This window comes from Artemia franciscana, unplaced genomic scaffold (assembly GCF_032884065.1).
Source record: "Artemia franciscana unplaced genomic scaffold, ASM3288406v1 Scaffold_1633, whole genome shotgun sequence".
Taxonomy (NCBI): Eukaryota; Metazoa; Arthropoda; class Branchiopoda; order Anostraca; family Artemiidae; genus Artemia; species Artemia franciscana.
In genome coordinates this window covers 1-24,341 of record NW_027062895.1, presented here as the reverse complement: position 1 = coordinate 24,341, position 24,341 = coordinate 1, and the positions used below count along the sequence as shown (strand labels likewise).

Sequence of the window (24,341 nt, the reverse complement as noted above, 5' to 3'; positions counted from 1 at the left end):
GTCTAGACCTGATTATGTCCAAACAAAAGGTGTTAAGCACGTTCTTTCGGCAATACTTGCTCCTTTAACTAAACTTGTAAATATGTCGTTTGAGCAAGGTGCTTTTCCCAAATCCCTTAGAACAACTAGGGTGATAGCACTGTTCAAGGGGTGTAATAGAAGCGATCCATCTAACTATTGACCGATTTCACTACTGTCTATTTTCTTAAAGGTATCTGAGAAACCTAAGCAGAAACTACTTCATAGTTTTCTGGAAGCTAAGAAATTTCTGCATAAGCACCAATTCGGTTTCAGTTCTAAGCACACAGTGGAACAAGCTTGTGCAGTCTTATTAAATTTAATTTATAGTGCCCTTGAATCTGGGGAAGTACCCGCTGCAATTTTTCTTGATTTAAGAAAAGAATTTGACACTTTAATTCATCGTATTCTTCTGGGTAATCTTTCCTGCATACCATATATGTTAAAGCTGATAGAGGATCAGTTTTAACATGGTTTGAATCTTACCTTCATGAAAAATATCGTTTAATACGGATATTAGGCTGTACCATCTTTTAATGTTGATTTTGGTGTGCCACGAGGTTCCATCCTTGGGCCGCTACTGTTCTTATTCTACATGAATGATCCTTATAATTTTGTTTCTAATAAAGTTCCTAGTGCTTGTTGCAATCTGTGTTGCAGCAACAAATTCCATCCCTCAAATGCCGATGAGACTAATAGTAGTATATTTTAGTGACTTTTGCTGATAATAGTAACGTCACCTGTGCTGAGCAGACAGAGTTGGTATCAAGAGCCAAACTTAAAATCCTTATCGAAAAAACATACTTGTGGTTTGACTCCAACTTGCTTGCTCTGAATGTATTGAAATCACCTTTCTAATATTTTCAAGGAAAAAACCAATATATCCATCGTTTACTGTACTTTTGACTTGTAATGGACGATTGTGTCGACCCCAGGAAAGATATGTGAGATTTTTTGGTATTTTGTTGGATGAAAATTGGTCTTTCAAGAAGCATATTAAGATGATTGGAGCAAAACTTTCGAAAGATTTGGGCATCATTTGTAAATTAAAATACACTTTTTTCCAGGATCAATTTTACGTACACTGTATTTTTCTCTGATTTAACCAAGTATGACTTACTGTAACAGTATTTGGATGTCAACCTTTCCTTCTCTTCACTTACTTTGAATTAACGCTCTTCCTCAGCAGGGTCGCCAGCGTAGAGGGAACTGGTTGACAACACTGTCAATCTTCTCCAAGTAGCCCTGTCCAGGGCTAAGGATGGGGACTCGTTTGGGTTGATGTTGCGATTGAGTAGGTGTTGGTTTATTACATCAGCTCATCTAGTGTGTGGCCTTCCTCGAGGGTGTTTCCAGCCATTTTCCGAGGGATTAAGGTCTGAGATGATCCTTGCAGACGTACTTAACGGAAGACGGAGTAGGTGTCCGTACCATCTTAGAGAGCGGGCTTCTACTAGGGTAGAGAGGTTCGCCAGCTAGAAGGTCTTCAGGGTCTCAGTATTACGGATCTTTTCATATCATTTGAAGCCTTCGACTCGTGGCACCGTATTTCCAGTTCCATTCGTAGCAATGAATTTCAGGAGGAGGGTTGCTAACCCAACCGTCCCAAGATGTATTTAGTTCCCCGGTCGCTAGTCCGATATCCAGAGGTACGTGAAGTCAGCTTTGCATGAGCCAATAATGCATGAGGGTAGACTTCGGACGACCACCAATACCTTCCTTCTCTGCTGTACTAAATTAAAGCAATCCAATAGAAAGCTGCCGTAATTCTTAAAAACCAAAATTTGCATTCTCAACATGACCTCCTAACTGCAGACGCTTTGTATACTATATCGTGTGCAACCATTATTTTTAAGTTTCTCCATGATGAGTTCCCAAGGAATCTTTTTTCCAAGATTTTGTGCAAGATAAAGATTCGTATACGCTTCGAAATAGAAACCACATGCAAATTCCGCAAACAAAACAATCTGGTCTGATTTTAACCCTTACATTGCGTGTCCTAAAAACATCGAACAAACTCTCGGATAAAATCTGTGGCAATCACTCATTCAGCACGTTTAAAACTCAGCTTAAGAATTTTCTTACATCAGATTATAAAATAGATATTCAAAGTATTAACTATGGTAATGATTATTTAATTTTAGTTTATTTTCATTGTTAGACCTATTATTATTATTATTACAGGGGATTGGACGGGGGACTCGATAAGAAGAAAAGCTAAAAAAGAATACTTTGCAAACCGATTGAGTTTAAATAAGGATAATACTAAAGGAATTTGGAAGATTATTAATGACCTATTGGGAAAGAAGAGAGATGCTCCACCCTATTCGCTACTAATTCCAGGAGAACTTTTAATGATGAAGTGAGTATCACGAATAAATTTGTTGAGTTTTTTTCAAGTGTTGGGCAAAATGTTCAGGCGCAAGGGTTAGTGAAATTTAATAATTATTTATTGGAAGATGAATTTGTGGATGATAGAGGAATTGGAAATCAAATAGATTTTCAGCCTTGGACTGGAAATGAAATTGTGAAGGTTGTGAAAATAATCAAATCGAATTCAATAGGGACAGATGGCATTAATGTGAAAATGTTTAAGTCAGGGATGTGTTACTTAATACCATGTCTAGTTCATATAATCAATCTTTACCTCGAAACCGGTATATTACCTGATGCGCTTACAAGGGCAAAAGGAATCCTTCTTCAAAAAGGTGGTTCTAAGCTAGAAATTGAAAATTATAGACTCAAATCAATCCTACCCTTATTTTCAGTAATATTTGAAAAAATTGTGCATAAAAGGCCTTATGATCACCTTTTAAAAAAGGGAATGTTAAGTGAAAACCAGTTCGGCTTTAGGAAAGGCCACTCGATGTCGGACGTTGTGCACTCCCTTTGTGATACTGTAAATAAATGCTTCGAACGTGGTGAAATCCCGTAAACTATTTTTATCGATTTCAGAAAAGCATTCGATACAGTGGTTTTGGATATTCTAATCAAACGTCTACAATCCCTTAGAGTTCGAGGTAACTATTTGAAGTGGTTTGATAGTTTTGTGTGTGGTAGACGTATTCAAGCTGTATTAAACGATGCGTTTTCTTCTTCTTTTCAAGTGAAGTGTGGTGTACCTCAGGGGTTTGTTTTGGGACCACTTCTATACCTTGTGTATATTGATTCAGTGCGTTCATGCTTACCAGAGTGTTTTGTTACGACTTTTGCCGATGATGCTGCTTTAACTGTGTCTAGTCGATCTTTCGATGCCTTGTTGTTGAAAGTAAATAAGGTATTAAAGTCATTTTTTGTATTAACAAGTTTGAGCCTTTTATCAGTGAACGTTGATAAAACTAATTTTATGATTTATATGAGAGTGGGTAAGCCTCCATGTGTTGATAAAAAAATATTTTTAAATGGTAGGCCTTTGCCACAGTTGCATGAAGTGCGTTATTTGGGATTCCAGCTTGATTGGAATCTACCTTGGAAGAACCATAGTAATCTTGTTGGAGCTAAAGTGGCTAGAGATTTGGGAAGTTCGCGTCGATTAAATTATGTTTTACCATTATCAGTTTTTTTATTATTATTGCATCACACCATTGTTGCGCCTTATATTTCTTATGGTTGTCGAAGATGTCGAAGATCGAAGATTGTGCTGTTTTTGCGTATCGATGTTGCAATGATTTTTTTCGAGTAAATCGTTCACTCCACAGGTATGAGACTAGAGAGGCGGATAATTTTATTGTTGAGTACCGAGACACCACACGTGCAGCTTTTGAAATTAGGTATTTAACTCTGGCTATTTGGAATGATATCCCAGCCGGTATTAGGGAGGCTCAACACATAGGACCATTCAAAGTAAAATAAAATAAAAATATTTATTGGGAGAGGGGAGATAATTTTTTCGTATTAGTATTGTTAGCCTTTATTTATGCTCACCAAAAAACCCCTTCACAATGAGTTTCTTCTGTGCTTCATCAAACGCCAAGGGGACACTGCAAAACATAACTTGCCTGCGTCAAAGCTGACCTCAGACCAAAAGAGGGATTTCGCCGTGTTGGCCAACAGTGGGACGACAAATGGCTTGAAATCGCGCACAAATAAACCCGGTACCGCAACAGATGAAGCTAAATCAGTAATTGGATGTCATGGAAGGCTCCAAGCAATTGTCCTGATCCAATTACAAGTAAGTAAGTATTTGAATATTTCAATGTATTTTTTCCCCATCTTATATAATTTCGTCGCAAAATACAGTAAAAAGTCATATTAAGCACTATTTTATGAGCTATTCAGGGAGAAAGTTCTTTGAATCAAGACTTTGATTTCTTGATAAAAAGGCATATATTTTAATCATGAATCGTATATTTCTTCCTTTTTTGTATAATTTCGTTGCAAAAAAAACCACATGTCAAATTATGCCCTATCTTTTAGCGACTCAGGGAGAAGACTCCTTTTTATGTGTCAAGACTCGGCATTCTTGTTTGAAAGGTACAGATTTGAATCATGAATCGTATTTTTCTTCGTATCTTACATATTTTCATTACAAAACACAATGAAATACCATATAGAGCATTATTTTATGAGTTCTTAGGGAATAGGCCCATTTTTTATTCATTTTTAACCGTGTCTTGTATATTTCTGCTGTAAATCACAATTAAAAGCCGTTTTCACGCCGTTTTATTAGCTGTTCAGGTGGAAGTCTCATTTTTTTTGGTCAAAACTAGGCACTTGTGATTGACAGACCCATATTTGAATCAAAAATTGTATTCTTTCTTCCCGTGTCATACAATTTATTGCAAAAAAAAAATTAGAAAAAAGGCTTACTAAGCTGTGTTTAATGAGATATTGAGGGAGAAAGCTCATTTCCTTGAGTAAAAGCTAAAGGTTTCTAGTTCAAAGCCTCACAATTTAAATCATAATATTACAATTCTTTTCGTATTTCATATAATTTTCGTTAGAAAACATAGTCAAGAGTCATAAAAAGAAGTATTTTTGAGAGCTTCTAATGGAAATAACCCAACCTCTTTAGCCATAACTAGGTCATCATGACCAAGTCTTGGTTTGTAATTTTAGAACTTTACATGATATTATTGAAATGCTGCAAGCTTTAAACACAATTTTGTTAGGTACTAGCAAGATCTTGGTTTACAATAGTAAAATATTTTCTGATACTTCCAAAACTTTTCTACTACTATTAAATGCACTACTAAAATCTTACGTGACATAAAAGAAATATTTTCTAATAACACCAAAACTTGTTTAAAACTATCAAAATCATACACTATATCAATCATGCAAATTAATAACAAAATCAAGTGTTTTTCTAAAAATATTTAAAAACCATCATTTAAAAATTGAAACTTTATGATTAAAACATTAAAAATACTTTTAAGACGAATACCTTAAAACTAGAACTCTAAAATCAAAACATTACATCCAAAATATTTTAAACCTTAAAATTTATAACTTACACATCCAATGTAAAAATTTAAAACTAGAACTTTTACTACAAAACCTTAAGATCAAAAATTGTAAATCTAATACTCTAAAATAAATTTTTTTAAACCTAGAATTTAAAACTAAACTTCAAAAGTAAAAACTCTAAAAACTGAAATTTTTTTATGATAAAAACTATAAATATATAAATTTTGGAACTAAGACATAAAAAAAGTGTTCTTACAAAAACTCTAAATTAAGACCAAACTTTTTGACTAAAATTTGACTAAAACTAAAACTTCAAAACTTCAAAGAGCAAAACTGTAAAAGTACTTGAAGGAGTACTTGAGTACTTGTAAAAGTACTTAAAACGATAACCGTCGTTGCTAAATCTTTAAAACTAGAAGTTTTAAAACTAAATTTGTAACACTAAAGTAAAACTGTAAAACAAAAAAAAATTAACTAGAACTTAAAAAGAAAAATTTTAAGACTAAAATATTTCAATAAAATATTAAAATCTAAAGTTTAAAACTAACACTTCAAACATTTATTTTAGCCGTACCTCTTTTAAGTCAGGCTGTGTTTAACACTTTTAAGTGCTTTATAACATTCTTAAAAGTATAACTACTATAAATTTAGTAGATATAACAGGCTAATAAAAGGAACAAATGTGGAAAAAGGAGATAGAAGAAGAAAGTATTGAAAAGGGATTCCCATCTACGTCTTCTTATAGTAAAACAATAACAGAAAGCGAAGACAATCCTAGCGGTGAAAGCAGCTAAGCTTTAGCCGAATCAATTAACATACGTGATCCAATTAAGGATCCAACCTCATCCAAGCTCATATTTGGGATGGCTTCTATCAACAGAGACTTGATTTGCCCTCGATTTTAGATCAACAGGAGAAAATTCAGAACAGAATCATCAGAGTTTTCATTCATCTTTAGAACACAGTTAGGCTTGTGTTTTTCACAAATTTTCTAACACCCTTTTTCCAGTAAGTAGTTTTGGAGGAAATGGGTTGAGGGGGCCCTCGACAAGCCCTGCTTATTACACTGTGCCCTGCTCATTAAATGAATAATTGCTGAATTTCACTTAACGACTTTCCTTTCGTTTCTGGCACAACAAAAAGCACAAAGAATCCTGCAACAACAGTAAAACTGGCAAGCAGCCAAAACACTCCATGCATGTCAATTTTTGAGACTAAAATATCGAAAAAAAAAGTTGTAATGAAAGCTGACGTCCAAACTACACCAGATGCAAGAGAGCTTGCCAGATTCTTAATGTTACCTGGCAACAATTCACCCATTATAGCCCATGGGATTGGGCCAAAACCAATTGAAAAGAATGTTACATAGATCATAAGAGAAACTAGAGGTAACCACCCAATACTGGTTGCTAGGGCTGGGTCATTCTTTTGTAAGTAAAAGAATACGCCAAGAACTATAAGACAAATTACCATTGCAAAAGCACTCAATATAAGTAGGGTTTTACGACCAGCACGATCCGATAAAATAGATGAAATGATGGTGGCCGCAACTTGAACGACACCTACAATACAAGATTGAGTGTTACTGTCCATTTTGCCCCCAGAAGCTTCAAATATTACGTTTAAATTGAAAACTATTGCGTTAGTACCAGTAAACTGTGAAAAAAACATAAGAAAAACGCAAATAGTAAAGGGCTTCAAAATGGAAGGCTTAGATAGTTCGCGGAATGTGAGAGATCCTATGTTTTGCTTTGCCACTGAGTTCTGTATCTCTTCAAGTTCAGTAGTGATGCAGTAGTCTTTGCCACGTAGCCACTTTAAAGCTCTTTTAGCACCATTTTCATCACTTCTCAAAACTAAATAGACGGACTTTCCGGAACAAGAATCATGGCTATCATACAAATTAAAGGATAAGTCCAGAAAGAATTGACAGCCACCACCAGGGTACAAATGCACCAATAAATATCCAAGAAGCATACCAGTTACAAGCATAAGCTGGAAGCTGGAGCCAAGGAGTCCTCTTTGACTAGGTGTCGCAATTTCACCGATATAAACAGGCGCTGCCACACTAGTAACGCCACCTCCTACACCGCAGAGTAAACGACCAACGGTGATCATCAGAACGTTATTACCAAAGCCAACTAATAAGAATCCAAGGTAAAAATAGGGGAAACATAAATGAAAGTTGCCCTTATTCCAATTTTGTTGGTAATAAAGCCCCCTCCAACCGCACCAATCGTAGCACCTATATTAATAATTGAACTAATAAGGGATATATCACTTGAATACAAATTTAAGGAGGTTCAGCCAGTTGTAGACTCGCAGGTGATGACCATCCGACTGCTGCACCCAGAGCCATTGCACCGAGGGTGGCTGAAATAAAAATAATCGAAACAATTACAAACAAAGATAATATAAAATAAAATCGCGTCAAACCAAAATCAATATAATCATTCATCTCTTAGTTCTATGACTATCCACCTTAATACTGTCATAAGAATGATGCATGGACGGATGGATTATAGATTCATCTATGGATATGGGAAATAAGATCATGTTTATACGACCATAAAAAGGGCTTATACCATATTTTATTCTGTGTGCGTGTGTGTGTGTGTGTGTGTATTTGTGTGTGTGTGTGTGTGTGTGTGTGTGTGTGGTGTTCACATAAGTAAAAAAGAGAAATGATTATATAAACGAATAAATTTAAATAGAAAAAGTAAGGCATATAATACATCTACCAAAATGTTAATCATAAATAAGATGAAAATGTAGCTAGTTCTAAATTCAGAAAATAATACCTTTTGGCTTATGATGTTACAAGAGTATACGAAAGTGTAATAACAAGGTTAAAAGTTCAAATTAAAAAATATCAAAAATCTTATAAATGGTTTAACACAACCAAGATGTGGTAAAGTAAAGACATTTGAAGAGGCCGGTGGCTCTGGTCTCAAAATAAAAAAAAAAACGTAATAAAATGAGGATAAAATTTCTTGTAGGTATATTGGAAAGTCTGGGGTGTGAGTTCTAAAAGTCTAAACTCTTCGAATGATCAGTAGGAAACATAAAAATCTTGAAAAAAGGGACTAATCAACCAAGGTACCACAGGGTACCTACCAATCAACCATGCTTAGCTCTTGTTTAATACAATTAAGATAATTGCTCATTTAGGCAGACAAAGGGCAGATTTGTGAATTGAGTTTACAACTGTTAAATCAGATATTTCAGAGGGAGATCCAGAATTTAAATACTAGATGCCAGCTGAACTAGTTTACATATTCAAAAGAGGGAAATGACAGGCAAACACTTGATTATACTTGCTCAGATACTTAATCACCAATGCAAAAGCACAAACACGTAAAAAAAGACAGAAGGAGAAAAGGAAGACTGTTTTCCTACATAAGTAATTAATATAGATCAGTACCTGAATGAGGTCTCAACCCTACTCATCCATACAATTACATAGGTCAAACAGCATAGCCACACACAATCCACCATAAAGAATAATCCATGGACAGGCAGTCGTGTCGTAAGTAAGTATAAGTCGTTATTTACCAATATTAAAAAAAAGACAAATAATTCAGAGGCAACAACACAAGGGTTCATCAGGAGAATACACACTTGTCTATAGGGTTCCAGCACTTTAAATTCCCTGCCCAGGCAAGTGGCGTGCTACCATAAATTCCCTATGGTATGGTCCCCCGTGTTAGGTATCACCCCAAAATATATGCCTATGAAAAAACAAGCAAATGTTGAACAACCAAGTAACATCAAAACAAGCGTATCTCACCTTAGTTCTGGGTCTCATGTATTTAAGTTACCAATTCACAATCTATATTAAAACTAAACAATCATTCAAAATTTTTCACTAGATCAAAATTTCTCTATTAATGTAAATGTAACCTAGATAAAAATCAAAGAATAAGAGTAAAATAAGAGTCAAAGAAAAATAATAAGAGTCAAAGAAAAATAAGAGTCAATAAGTCAATAGTTAATAATAAGAGTCAAAGAAAAGAATAAAGTAAAATAAGACCATTTGAAACGACAATCTTTGCAAAATCCTCCGGAAATCCACTGTCAAAAATTAGGGACACGCCAAACTCAGTAACAACGAAAATAAAAATTAACCAAAGATTTCGCTAAGCATTTCAAGTTCGTTATAATTAAAGTTATTAAAAAGTTATTTAAAAAAGTTCTTATAAGTTATTTAAAAGTTCGTTATAATAACAAGAGCTAAGAGCTCATATGGCACTTGTGACGAGGCGAGAAGAGCTAAGAGCCAAGAGATCATATGGTATGAGCTCTAACAAAATTCTATGAATAAATAGATTGATTTAAAAAGGAAAATAAGAGGCTTAATGCCGGTCAAGATTTAAAATAAGAGCTCTGAGTCACAAAGTCCTTCTAAATATCAAATTTATTAAGATCCGATCACCCACTTGTAAGTTATAAATATCTAATTTTTCCTCTCCCTTTTGCCCCCCAGATGGTCGAATCTGGGAAAACGACTTTATCAAGTCAAATTGTGCGGCTCCCTGGCACGCCAACCAATTTTCATCGCCCTATCACGTCCAGAAGCACCGAACTCGCCAAATCACTGAACCCCTCCCCCCAACTCCCCCAAAGAGAGAGAATCCAGTACGATTCTGTCAATCACGTATCAAGGACATTTGTTTATTCTATCCACCAAGCTTCATCCCGATTCCTACGCTCCACGTGTTTTTCCAAGATTTTCCCCTCCAAATCTCCACAATGTCAAAAGATCTGGTCGGGATTTGAAATAAGAGCTCTGAGACATAAATTCCTTCTAAAAATCAAATTTTATTACGATCCGATCAGCTATTCGTAAGATATAAATACTCCAATTTTCATGTTTTCCAAGAATTCCGGTTCCCCCCTCCAACTCCCCCGAATGTCAAAGGATCTGGTCGGAATTTGAAATTAAAACTTTAAAGCACAAGATCCTTCTAAATATCAAATTTCATTAAGATCTGGTCACCCTTTCGCAAGTTACAAATACCTCAATTTTCAATATTACACACACCCCCCCCCCAATTCCACCAAAGAGAGCAGATCCGGTCCAGTTATGTCAGTCACGTATTTTAGACAGGTTTCTATTCTTCCCATCCAGTTTCATCCTGATCTCATCGCTTTAAGTATTTTCTAAGATTTACGGTCCCCCCAACTGCCCCCCCCCCAATTACGCTTGATCCGGTTGAGATTTAAAATAAGATATCGGAGTTACGAGCTCCTTCTAAATTTGAAGTTTCATGAAGATCCGATCACTCCTTCGTAAGTTAAAAATACGTCATTTTTCTTATTTTTCAGAATTACCCCCCCCCCCCGCAATTGAGCGGATCCGTTCCAATTATTTAAATCACGTATGCAAGACTTCTGCTTATTTTTCAACCAAGTTTCATCCCAATCCATCCAATCTAAGCGTTTTCCATCATTTTAGGTTTCCCCACCCCAAACTTCCCCCAACGTCACCAGATCCGGTCAGGATTTAAAATAAGAGCTTTGAGACAAAATATCCTTCTAAAAATCAAATTTCATGGAGATCCAACCACCCGTTCGTAAGTTAAAAATACATCATTTTTTCTAATTTTTCAGAATTAACCCCCCCCCCCCCCCCCCAACTACCCCAAAGAGAGCGGATCCGTTCTGGTTATGTCAATCATGTATCTAGGACTCGTGTTTTTTTTCCACCAAGTTTAATCCCGATCCCTCCACTCTAAGTGTTTTCCAATTTTTAGGTTTCTCCCTACCAACTCCCCCCCTCCCCAATGTCACCAGATCCGGTCGGGTTTAAAATAAGAGCTCTGAGTCACGATATCCTTCTAAATATCAAATTTTATTGAGATCCGATCACCCGTTCGTAAGTTAAAAATACCTCATTTTTTTTTCAGAAATACTTCCCCCCCCAACTACCCAAAAGAGAGCGGATCCGTTCCGTTTATGTCAATCATCTATCTAGGACTCGTGTTTATTTTTCCCACCATGTTTCATCCCGATCCCTCCACTCTAAGTGTTTTCCAAGTTTTAGGTTTCCCCCTCCCAACTGCCCGCCCCCACGATATCCTTCTAAACATCAAATTTCATTGAGATCCGATAACCCATTCGTAAGTTGAAAATACCTAGTTTTTCTAATTTTTAAAAATTACTCCCCCCCCCCAACTATCCCAAAGAGAGCAAATCAGTTCCGATTATGTCAATCATGTATCTGGGACTTGCGCTTATTTTTCCCATCAAGTTTCATCCCGATCCCTCCGCTATAAGTGTTTTCCAAGATTTTAGGTTTCTCCCCCCCCCCTCCAACTCCTCCCAATGTCATCAGACCCAGTCGGGAATTAAAATAAGAGCTCTGAGACACAATATCATTCCAAACATTAAATTTCATTAAGATCCAGTCACCCGCTCATAAGTTGAAAATATTTCATTTTTTCTATTTTTTCCCAATTAACTGGCCCCCACTCCCCCCCAGATTGTCAAATTGGGGAAAACGACTATTTCTAATTTAATCTGGTCCGGTCTCTGATACGCTTGCCAAATTTCATCGTCCTAGCTTACCTGGAAGTGCCTAAAGTAGAAAAACCGGGACTTTAGGTTTTCCCCCTCCAACTCCCCCCAATGTCATCAGATCCGGTCGGGATTTAAAATAAGAGCTTTGAGACACAATATCATTCCGAACTTCAAATTTCACTAAGATCCAATCACCCGCTGATAAGTTAAAAATACTTTATTTTTTCTATTTTTTGCGAATTAACCGGGCCCCCACTCCTCCCCCAGATGGTAAAATCGGGAAAACGACTATTTCTAATTTAATTTAGTCCGATCCCTGATACGCTTGCCAAATTTCATCGTCCTAGCTTACCTGGAAGTGCCTAAAGTAGCAAAACCGGGACCGACAGACCGACAGACCGACAGACAGACTGACAGACAGACCGACAGAATTGGCGACTGCTATATGTCACTTGGTTAATACCAAGTAACACAAAAACTAAATTTTTTAATTGCCAAGTTAATTTATTTGCAGAAAAACCTCTTAAAATCAATTTTTGGCTTAAAATTTTACATCTATTTTTAAAATCCATATAATTACTACAAATCCTTGCATATCGGAGTATCTGTTAGTAAAATGCCGAAAATCTGATATTTGAGTGTATATTACTTTCAGGGAACGGGAAATTAATTACTTCAGAATCGAAATCATCCATTTTATTATACATTTTAAAACTTAATTTATTATGATCAGAAATATTAATATTCAAATCTAAGAAATGATCTTCTAGACCAGTGCCACGACTAGGTTCAAGAGTAAGCTCTGATGAATATATATTTTTAGAAATATCAATGAATTCCTTACAATTTAAAACCAAAATAACATCTAAATATGTTCTATTATTTGACAAAAGATGTTTTAAATTATTTGGATTATTCTTATCCATCATGTATTTATATTCGAGTTGACTTAAAAACAGGTCAGCTACAAATGGGCTGGAATTTCCCCCATGGGCATCCTACGATTTGCTTGTACAAATTACCATTAAATCTTATATAAGTATTACATAAAACAAATTTTAATAAACCAAAAATCATATCTAAGCTGTAACATCTCGAGTTAACTCTAGTCCTGTAGTCTAATATAAGTATTACATAAAACAAATTCTAATAAACCAAAAATCATATCTAAGCTGTAACATCTCGAGTTAACTCTAGTCCTGTACTCTTAAAGCAGTTTGTCAATATAGCTTTTTTGTTATAAGTGTCTATTTTTAAGAGCCTCTTACTAGATAAGAGGAAAGATTTCTTGATAACCGTTTTTAAATTATCTAACACTACATTAAATGATAAATTAGTATACATTGTCGCAAAATCGAAAGACTCATTTTTTTTTAGCTGAAAACATTGTTAAAGAGTCTATCACTTGCAGTGAATTATTAACACTCCAATATGGATTAAAATTCGAATTTTTTTAATACTAGAACAATAGGTTTTAAGTTGATTTACAATTTCCTTTAAAATTAAAGAGAGGTCAGTAGCAGCAATGCGGGTTGGACATTTAGCTGCTCCAGCAATAAACCGTGGCTTAGGGGGATCTTATGAAATTTTACAGTACAATATAGGAAAAACTTATTATCATTGTCATTAATTCTAATATTAATTTTTTTTAAAAGTATTTCTTCAGTTTTTTCAATTAAATTCTCATCCTCTAAACGCACCTTTTTGTAAACATTAGTCGTGCATAACTCCCTTGTTAAGACATCACAATACAGCTTCTGACAAATTATGGCAAAATTGTTATTAGCTTTATCCACCGGCACAATTACAAATTCATTATGTAGATTAGCAATTGCTTGTTTTATCTTAGCATTATAAAATAATGATTTAGTGTTACTATTTTTTAAGTTAGAATATATTTTATTTCGTATTCTACTAATAATTAAATTCTTCCAACTTTGAAAACTCTCTTTATTTTTATTCTCTTTCTTACACCACTTATCAATAAATAAATCAAAATCATTTTCCAAGCTATCAAGAATACTCGATGGTTTCAAATGATGAGAAAGACGGAAATTAGCCCCTTTATTCATTATAATTTTTAGATTATCTTGTTTTATTATTGACAAGTCCCCTGTTATAACTTGTTGGTAAGTGGGATTTACAAATGGGCCAAGTTGCTTACAGTTACAAGCAGGTTTCCAATTTATATCACTATCCAATCTTTTAAGTATTAAATTATAATTAAAAATCATTTGCCCAATAGTTTTGGAAAATTTATAAGTTAAAACTGGACTTTCATTCTAATTCAAATTACTAGGAAAGGCCTGTTTCACATCCCGCTGATTTAAAATTTCTGGTAAATTAATATTTTCAATCTGCTTACAAGTAAAATTAATAGGTAAATATAATCTTTTGTCCTTATTACCAATATTATCAAACTTATTATTTTTTGAAATAAATTTCGTTTTAGTTAGAATGCAAATTGTATCGCATATTACTTTAAAATTATAATCAAGAGCTGTATTATTCTTAACAATCCAGAAAAGTTTGATTAAATTCCTCTTGGATAATTTATTCAGATTTTATTACAGAAGTCATACCATAGATCTATATATATAATATATATATATATATATATATATATATATATATATATCTATATATATATATATATATATATATATATATATATATATATATATATATATATATATATATATATATATATATATATATGTATAAATATATATATGTATAAATTAATATATATATATGTATAAATTAATAAATCAAAAAAAAAATTTATAAAATAAAAGACTCATAACAGCAACAGCTTAGTGCAAAAGAACATTGTTAGTGAAACAGTTTCATAAAGCAATGAGGTATTATATTTTGTTGGGTTAGACGTATCCTGCTTTCAACATGGGTATACATCTACATTTCTTATTGACTGCATATAAGTGTGGAGTTAATATTTCTGTCCTCAAATCGATACATGATATGTAAGAAAATCTAAATGCCAGAGCTAAGGTCACCATGTTACCTTGTACGATACTCACTCTCTTCAATTCCAACTCCTTCAATCCTTCAATTCCAACTCCTTCAACTCACTCCTTCAATTCCAACAAAAAAGGGTATTAGACAGTGTGCTGTTACTTCTCCACACCTCTTTCATAATAGTGCCATTGTGACACAACAGAACGCATATTTAAGGCTATTAATGTTTTGTTAGCTAGCTATGCTGATCATATCCTAGGTATTGGCAGGACAGCCTTTGGAATTGAGGAATATTTTCACATTCTCGATAGGGAGCATAAACGTATCGGTCTTTGATTGAAGGAGAGACTGCTCTTTGATTGAGGCAGTCGTTCAGACTGCTCGACTAACGTTCGGTTAGGAGAACATACTATTAAAGCACAAGATACACTGATGTATCATGGTGTACCGATTGGGTTAAATCTTCGCGCCAATTGTCAACTTTTGAAAGATTTGTGTACAGATTACTAGTTAAATTAAGGTTTAGGTTTAACCATCTTATATTAGCTAGTGTTTATAATGCGTTTGCTGTTCCACATCTACTCGTCCTTGCACCATTTTGGCCTCTTCTTACTGCTTCAGATATTTGGGATGTATGGAAGTGTTTCTATAAGTATGCAAAATGTTTGCTATGGCAGTCTCTCTAGACTAACAACAGCTCCCTCTCCTATTGGTATGAAGTTGGTAGTCGAGTGGCTTCAGTGCAGAAAAGAAACGGCAGATACCGGAGGCATATTATTGGTGGAGGCACCTCTGAAATTATCCTTCGTTGATAATATGTCTGGTCTTACAAATAATTGTCTTATTTTTTTTTCTGTTTTTTTTCCTCTCAATCCTTCCTTGTTTTTGGTTTTGTTTGTATTTTTCAAAACTTATTTGTTTACTTTCATTTATTTCTTTATACTTTGTAAGTGTTGTATTTAAATCTATGACGGACAATAAATAAAGGTAAAAAGGGTAAAGGATGCGGCATTTAGACTTTACAGTCCGTACCGGCGGTGCTGATCTCCGTTTCTTGGCCCTTCAGCCAGGAAGTGCAATGGGGGGTTGGGGGCCAGCCAACCTGTGCTTTCGCACACCCTTCCTGTTTACCTTCCCCAGATTTCTCCAGGTACCCATTTAGAGCTGGGTCGACTCTGGCTAAGCTTACAGGATCACGCCACTGACCCCCGTCCCAAACTGAAGAATTGGGTACACCGGGATTCGAACCCACGTCCTCTCAGACACAGGATTCCGAATCCAGCACACCAACCCACTCAGCCAGGACGGCCTGACAATAAATTCATACATACATACAGTTCTATGCTTTATTAATATCATTGAACACCTTTGGGTATTTAAAATCTGTTCAATAAAATAATATTGTTTCTTCTTGAAAGTTCAGCTATTCTCTTTTCTTCCTTCGTTAACACTAAAATATTCATCATTCCGGGTTATACACAGTTTTTATTAAAGTTTCATCTACAAGCTCATTGTAAGTTTCATCAAAACTATTATTAGGTGCAATGACAATATCTACTGGTACCCCATTAATAACGCTAATATCATTCACAGGTGTTTCACTTAGTCGATTTGTCTTCATATTCGTTAATTAACATAAACTTTATCAGCAGGCAATACCATGTTTATTTTACTTACGATTCATTGTCTATTATTATATAATTTTTACATAAGTGGAAAATTCAACATTTTGATAAACTTTATGACATTTGACTTATCAGTTTACTAGAGCATTAAGCATGTTTTTCATCTTGCTTTCATAATGATGAGGCGGCTTATCAATTCCCTTACATTGAGTACTCGCTTAAGGTGATTCGGCATCCTATACAGAGGGGGATCAGCAATCTTATGATAACCATACATTCTCTTTAAGCACTAGATTTTCTGGGAATATTACTCTTATAAACCCGTCGTTATCAAACATGCTTTTTTATCACTCCGAGGAAATTTACAATATCACTTGTAAGAGAAGACAGACATGTGTTTCTTAATGACATCCCTAGTAGTAATTGTTCAATAGTTTAAGTATTTTTCTTTATAGACTGTCAATACTACGATATTTAGACCGTGCATACATACATTATTGATTTAAATACATTGTTCTTTTGAAACTCTCCGCTATTTCCCAGTTGACTTTCTGATAGTATCTACTAATAATAGACTAATACTATCTGATTGTCCTTTAATAGCACATCATGATACTGAATAAAGGTTTTGGGTCCACGATGCGAAAATTGCATATAATAATCCAATGCTGGACAGTCCTGTTTTATTGTATAATCGATGACAACCTTTAAAACCTTTCATTTAGTTTCAACCGTTTTCTGAAATTAACAAAATTGTGAATGATTTTTTTTCTGTCCACTTCGTTCATCTTTGTCAAAATAAACTTAAAACCAGTCCTTTTATTTACATTAGAAAAATTACAAGTTAAAAATTTAAATACTGAAAAAAAAAATCTCTTTCACGTTCTCATCCTAACCGGGTCATAGATGGCTGAAGATTGTTAGGAAGAAACGTTTTTGAATAGAACACATTTCTAAGAGCAATTTATTAACAAAGGCTAGACAGCTCTGTTGGCTACATAGCCATTCATTTATGAATGAGACTTGCGTTCAAATTTTACAGCAGTAAAGTATTTCATAATTTAGTTTTTTGGGGGACGGAGTTTCTACAGGAGCCAATCAGGTACCTTCAGGATTCTTCTGAAAGACATAGGATTTAGCAGTGAGATTTGTAGACAGATATTGTACTATGTTCTACCTTTCTGACCAGAAGTAAAAATAGAAAACTTGAGAGGTAACTAAGCCCAAACGATATGATTTACATGTATGCACTGACAGCAAGTCATCGCAGATTAGGAGCCCCTGCTTGTAAAACACACAGAAAATTATTTATTTAGCAGCTTAAGAAAATCAGTGAAAGATGAGAACACGGTGCATCCTGTTCGCACCGATAGGGCTATGACAAAGGTAGGATGCTATAGCGGCTGGAACAATTCAGCCAAGACTGTGCAATGATAATAATTATACCAATTGAAGCACACATTTAAAATCGCATATGGGTGACCATGGAAAACATCACGAATAATTGGAAATAGATGGCAGCAGTAGGGGACACCTGTCGGAGGAGTTGTGACTATAGGGAAAATAACAACAGCATTAGTGGGAAAGTGTGGGAAACGTTATAACCATAGGGGAATCTATAACAACACAAGGTTGTGTTGGAAGCATGAAAGCATTATGACTATAGGCAAATAAATTGTAAGACTAGGGGGAACAATGTGAAGTATTATGGCCCAACTAGTAGTTTTCTCCATCCTCTTGAAAATTAAATATATCTTCTTATGGTATTATATTTTTAAATGGCTTTAATTTTGAAATCTGTATAAGTACTTTTAGTAACTTTTAATATTTATATGTACCTTGATTGTAATATTCTAATATCCGTATTCAAATTTACACTTTTATAGTTTGGTTTTCCACAGAGGGGCTATTTTTCTTCTCTTACCGTAAATTAAAATCAACCCTAGAAGAAAAAAAATCAGAGAAACAAACCTGATGCAGCCGCTAACAGTTGTGGAACTAACATAGCTTCTATTTCTGTCTGGGTTCTCGACACTGATGAACCGGAAGAAACAAAGTCTTCTTCATTAGTACGGTCAAGTGATCTGTGTTGTTCATCGTCCATTATAGCCCAATCAGACCCGACTACAATATACCAGAAAAGACTAAATTCCAAGCTTTACATTAATTGTATACACGCAACCAAAGGCTAGAAAAGTAAAACAGTTCAAAATAGGGATGAAACCTTTTTATTGACAGTGAACAGATGTAAAATTTAACTGGATATTTCGAACGAATATACAATGTTCATAAAAAGATTTCATCCCTATTTTGAACTGTTATACTTTCGTCAAGGAAAGGCAGTGTGGTCTTCAAAGTTATCTAAGCCAAAGACTGCACTCTCTTATACCTAAACTTCATATATGCAATTTCCCTACTTCACAGGCCAAAGACACATTTTACTCTTTTTTTACCAAGCATTAGTTATGTTAAACGTTTTTGCCGTATCTATTCTACCAAGCACACATTGGGTGATAAATGCTCTACAACCGCAACATCAGTCGATCATGACAGATATGATAGATGACAAGACATCATAGACAGATCTGGCACCATATAACAAGAATATAGATTTTTAAGTGAGGACTCCGTCGATTGAATCAGTTAAAAACTGCATACGAGCCTACCACAGAACCTGATTCAATTCAACATTTTCTTTTTCTATGAGAGACTTTAGTCGGGATTTAGTTGAGGAAAAATTTTGTGGGGAATGCATCTATTGTTCATAGCATATTTTGTGTCCTATTATTCTTATTTTGTGTTCTAGTTTGTGTTTTTTTGTGTTCTTTTTTGTTTTCTATTATCCATTGTGTCCATTGTCATTTGTAGTGAACTGAATTTAAGAACTTAATTGAAATTAAAATTAAAATTGAAACCACATTTTAGACACTGCAGACGTCATGGTTAGCAATTTATGGAGACATCCTTCAAATTCAAATCGTCTTGAAAATCATGATGCTGTTGCAGTCCTTATTTCCCTCACGCTCAAAAACATTTGACATATAAGAGACTCAAAGAATGCAGTAATTGGAGACTCGGTTCTTGTTCTTTAACGTTGTTGTCACTTAGTTATGAAGATAGACTTTTCTTCTCCCACGAAAAGTGCTAACTAAACAATTTTAGCACCCAAATATAGACAAGTATTTCAAACAACAGCTGGGTAATACAGATAGATGCACTTATTTAGCAACAACTGAACTGGCACCGTTTTATACAATCCTAATAAGGGCTTATGCCAGATTTGCTTCTCACTCAACCTGGCTATCTGTCTTTGATTTTTCTATCGTTAGCCATGGCTTGAAGCCCACAACTTCTTGATTTAATTCAGCCCGTATGATTACCCTTAACCCTCTACTATTGAACAGCTAATAAAGATAGAAAGAATATGTCAAAATTTGGTAAGAACAGTGATGATTATGTAATCAGAAGCCGAAGATTGATACTTTTAATGCTTCAGCGGTCAACTAAGGGCATGAATGCAAAAAATTATGAATGTCTTATTGGGCTTCTTCCTAGAAATATGTACGGCATGTACATCATATATGACATATGTACCTCTTCCCGCTCTCCTTTGTAAAAGTTTCCAGAAAATTTTTCTCTCTGGATTTTTTCTCCATACGGAAAAACCATCCTCATTTAAAATTCCACAAAAAAAACTAAGAAAATTGCCAGTGATCACAAGCGTTGTTAAGTAATATAAAGCTGTGATCTAAAGCGTTTAAAGGTGATGCAAGGAATTTAAAAGTCATCTAAAACGTTTGTAAATGATCTAAAGCAATTGCAAGTAATAGCAAGCATAATAATTGATCTAAAGTGTTTACAAGTGATTTGAAGTGTTCATAAGTAATCTAATGTTTTTATAACTGACTTATAGGGCTGATAAGAGTTTTAAAGTGTCTATACGTGATCTAAAACAATTATAAGTTATCTAAAGCATTTATAAGTAGTGTTAAGCGTTTACAAGGGATCTAAACAATTTTTAAGCGATCTGATGCTTTTAAACACGTTTTAAAGTGTTCTAAAGTATCTAGAAGTATTTTAAATTGTTTATAAGAGATTAAAAGCGTTTACAAGGAGGGTTTTTTTTTTAGCAATCTAAAGCACTATAAACGTTTAAATCATGCATAAAATCGCTTATAAACTATAAACACTTCAGATCACTTTTAACTTATTTTGTTCACTTAAAATCGGGTGCAATAACTTAAAACGATTCAGAAAACTTGAAACTTTGGATCACTTATAAACATCTTTGATTACTTATGAAGCCTTATCAATGGGTACCCGGAGAAATCTGGGGAAGGTAGGCAGGAAGGGTGTGTGAAAGAACAGGATGGCTGGACCCCAACCCCCCATTGCACTTCCTGGCTGAAGGGCCATGAAGCGGAGATCAGCACCGCCGGTTTGGGCCTTAAGGGTCTAGTGCCGTCTTACTTACTACTTTTACTTACTACTATAAAATTACTTACTACTATAAAGCCTTAGTTTACTTAAAAAAGTCTTATATAGCTTATAAACACTTTAGATTTCTTATAAAGGATTTAGATTCCATTTTGGATCTGTTTAAGTGATCTAAAGTATTTATAGGTGATCTAAGGTATTTGTATGCAATCCATGTAATCTAATTCTAAGCACTTGGATCGTTTTGCAAACGATTTAAATCAGTAATAAACACTTCGAATCAATTAAAACGCTCTAGATAAGTTTTTAAGCCCTTCTCATCACTTATAAACGCTATAAATCACATAATAAAGCTTAAGAATACTTAAAATCGCTTATTATCACTTTTTTTCTTCTTTTTTTGCTGAGAAATTTTCTATAGGAAGGCTTTTTCAGTAAGGAAAGAATAATTCAGAGGGGAGACTTTCCGGGAGATTTATAACTAGAACGGAGGATGAGGGAATTTCCTTACGTGGTTAAAAATAAAGGAGTTAAGAAAAAGAAAAGTTTTTTTTACTCAAAGTAAAGAGCAACATTAAAGTGTTGGCCCTGCCAACAGTGTATGTTTGCAGGTTTCCTTAAAAGAAAAACGTTGTCTGATCGGATTTGTAATACAAGCACTAAATAAGTATCTACATTCCCATGTTTGGAGTTATTTTTAATATTTTGTTCGGTTCTAGTAGACGCAATTTGGTGATGCTGCACCCAAGAGGATTACTAGGGAGATCAGCGAAGGGCAACAACTTTGAGATTTGGCAACGCTGAACATAGAGTGATGACCACGGAGATCGGTGATTCGCTATAAATTTAGGGTGTTAATTTTATGCCAAAAAGAGATGACAGCAATGCTCCTTTCTTATAAACCTGAGTGGCTCTGTATTCGAAAGCTTAAGCCAGTGAAAAAGAGAAAAGTTAATTTTCATCTGATTGGTTCTTTTGATTGTAACTTCAAGTCAGTAAAGGAATGTGCTAGAAGCAATACCTTCTGGTTTTTTTTTGTGGTTTTGGTATCTACTGACTAGAAAAATTCGTTGTTTATTTTAATAGTTAAATTTTTTTTGATTTTTCTTTAATTATTAGGTCCAGCTTTAAGTTTATTATTTGTATAAATTATAATCAAACGAATTGTGGCAAGTAAGGAGCGATGCTGCTATACTGAAGCCAAAAACTCTATTTTCTGCTTGGAGGATTTTTCACCGTAAGAATTTTCCATGAGAAGGCAGGTATCTGGAGGGTAAACTTTCTACTTGCGTCACAAAACAGCTTAGCAAACCAAACGCTAAGACCATATCCTGGCATTGACGAATAATCATTGTAATAGTTCCTTCCATGACCCAATTATTTCGGTCTATAAGCGGCAACATAGAAATCAATATCAGGACAAACGAATTTAATTTTTCTATGAGCCATCTTTAATGGGTCAGAAATCAGATTTAATCATGGTTAGACCTTTTGTTATTGGTAAAAGATCACCTAATTGACTTCTTGATATCAACAGAAGGAGTTCCAAATATGAAGTGTTTATGGTAAGATATTGGAGTAGCCTTATCTTTTAGTGATGAAGATGATGTTGCTTTCCGTTGAAGAACACGTAGGAAGGGTATATTGTAATTGCTGATTAACGGATTAACGAGACGGCAACAGAAACAGATTAACGACAAATCTTTCACCGGAGTTTGGTTTTGATATACTGTGCACTGACCTTTAGTATCATCTGTAGAAATTAAGTAAAAAAGAACAGGCTGATGAATGGGGAATAACATCTCAGATGGAATTTCAGAAGCTAGCAAGCTAGGTAGCAATTTACTTAGTATGATGAACTTTCTATACTCGGATGCTCTAGACGACAAAGTTTTAAGAGAATAACAGTGTGGTTTAAGGAAGGGTACAGTATGTGTTGACAATAATAATTGAAAAGTGCGTAAGTCTTTAAATACCTTTAATCTCCAATTTTACAGATAATGAGCAGGCGTTCGACTAGGCTGATAAAAGGGCTTTAGAGAAGTTCATATCCTTTCATGTTATACCAAACTAATACATTAAAGCGATTAGTGCAATCTAAGAGAATAACTCTTCTCTAGTTAAGGTAGGATTTGAGATGAAGAGCTGGTTTCACATGAAATCAGGAGCTAGGCAAGGTTGTGTTGTATCCCCATTTACATGGACCATTTTGATGGACTTGGATTTAATGTCCTCAGGAGCACAGGTAAGGAAACGGAAAAAATGGAATCAAATGGGGATCGAAGAATTTCCTGGACTTATATTGTTGAAGCAGCATAGAAGTTTTGCAAGCTGAGGGAGATGAATAGGTATGAAAATTAATGCTAAGAATACTAAGTCGCTAAGACTAGATATAAGTGAAGATTCAAAGGTGACGTTTATTGCAAAAAATCAATCAAGAAGACAACATCAATTACTTTGGTAGTATTATTAGTAAATGAGGTGGGAGGAGTGAAGATGTTAAAATTAGAATAGCCAGGTTTCAGGGTGTTTTTTTTACAATTAAAAAAGTTTGGAAGATACGTCTACAAAGCAAGATTAGTATATTGGAAGGTACACTATATGGAAGGTGAGGGTGAATATTGGAAGGTGAGGTCAGTCGTTAAATACTGCTCTTAAGAATGATTACTCTGAAAACTGGATGAAGATTTACTAGCTATTGCTCTTCTCTGCCTTAAGAATATTGCTCTTCTCTGAAGGATTGAATATTGATAATTATTCCTCTTAAAATCGGATAAAGATTTACTAGATATTTTCCAGAGAAAATGCCTACGGATTGTTTTGGGTTACCCTGCTGACTGACTGCATTTCAAACTGAGACTATGCAAAAACTTTCAAAGGTTATACTTAGAAATAGATTGAAATGCTAGGGCACGTTTTACGGATAAAGGATGACAGACTACCAAAAATAGTCCTTTCCAGCCAACCTTATAGGGCTAAATGGAAAACAGGTCGTCTGCGATTGGGGTGTGAGGATGTTGTAATGAAAGAATTAAGGGCAATTAGGACTTCCTTGGAGAGTGCATGGAGGGAGACTTCAAATATATTAAAATGGAGGAGGACCAGGCGTACCTGTGTTGGTCTCAGGCAGCTTGGTGCTGTGCTGAATTTTTAGTAATAATAGTAGTTACATTTTATGTTGTCAGCATTTCAGTCACTAATCCAAATAAATATTTTTCACAATTTATCTTTTATTTACATTTTACTATGAATAAATCTATTGTTTTTTATTCCTTTTTTAAAAGTGTATCCAAATATCTTAAAAGAAATACATTGATTTATTAATAGAGCGCATCCATTTTGTTTCACGAA

General features: G+C 34.6%; 1 protein-coding gene across 1 annotated transcript; it reads right to left on the bottom strand.

Annotated features, from left to right (window-relative positions):
• Window positions 1-5,708: 5,708 nt before the first annotated feature.
• Window positions 5,709-18,670, bottom strand: LOC136042633 (facilitated trehalose transporter Tret1-like). Its single transcript, XM_065727598.1, has 3 exons — window positions 18,525-18,670; window positions 7,723-7,800; window positions 5,709-7,568 (listed from the first exon to the last, which is right to left on the bottom strand). Exons 1-3 carry the CDS (start codon window positions 18,655-18,657, stop codon window positions 6,508-6,510), a joined length of 1,272 nt encoding a protein of 423 aa, XP_065583670.1. The 5' UTR covers window positions 18,658-18,670; the 3' UTR covers window positions 5,709-6,507.
• Between the last annotated feature and the right edge of the window lie 5,671 nt (window positions 18,671-24,341).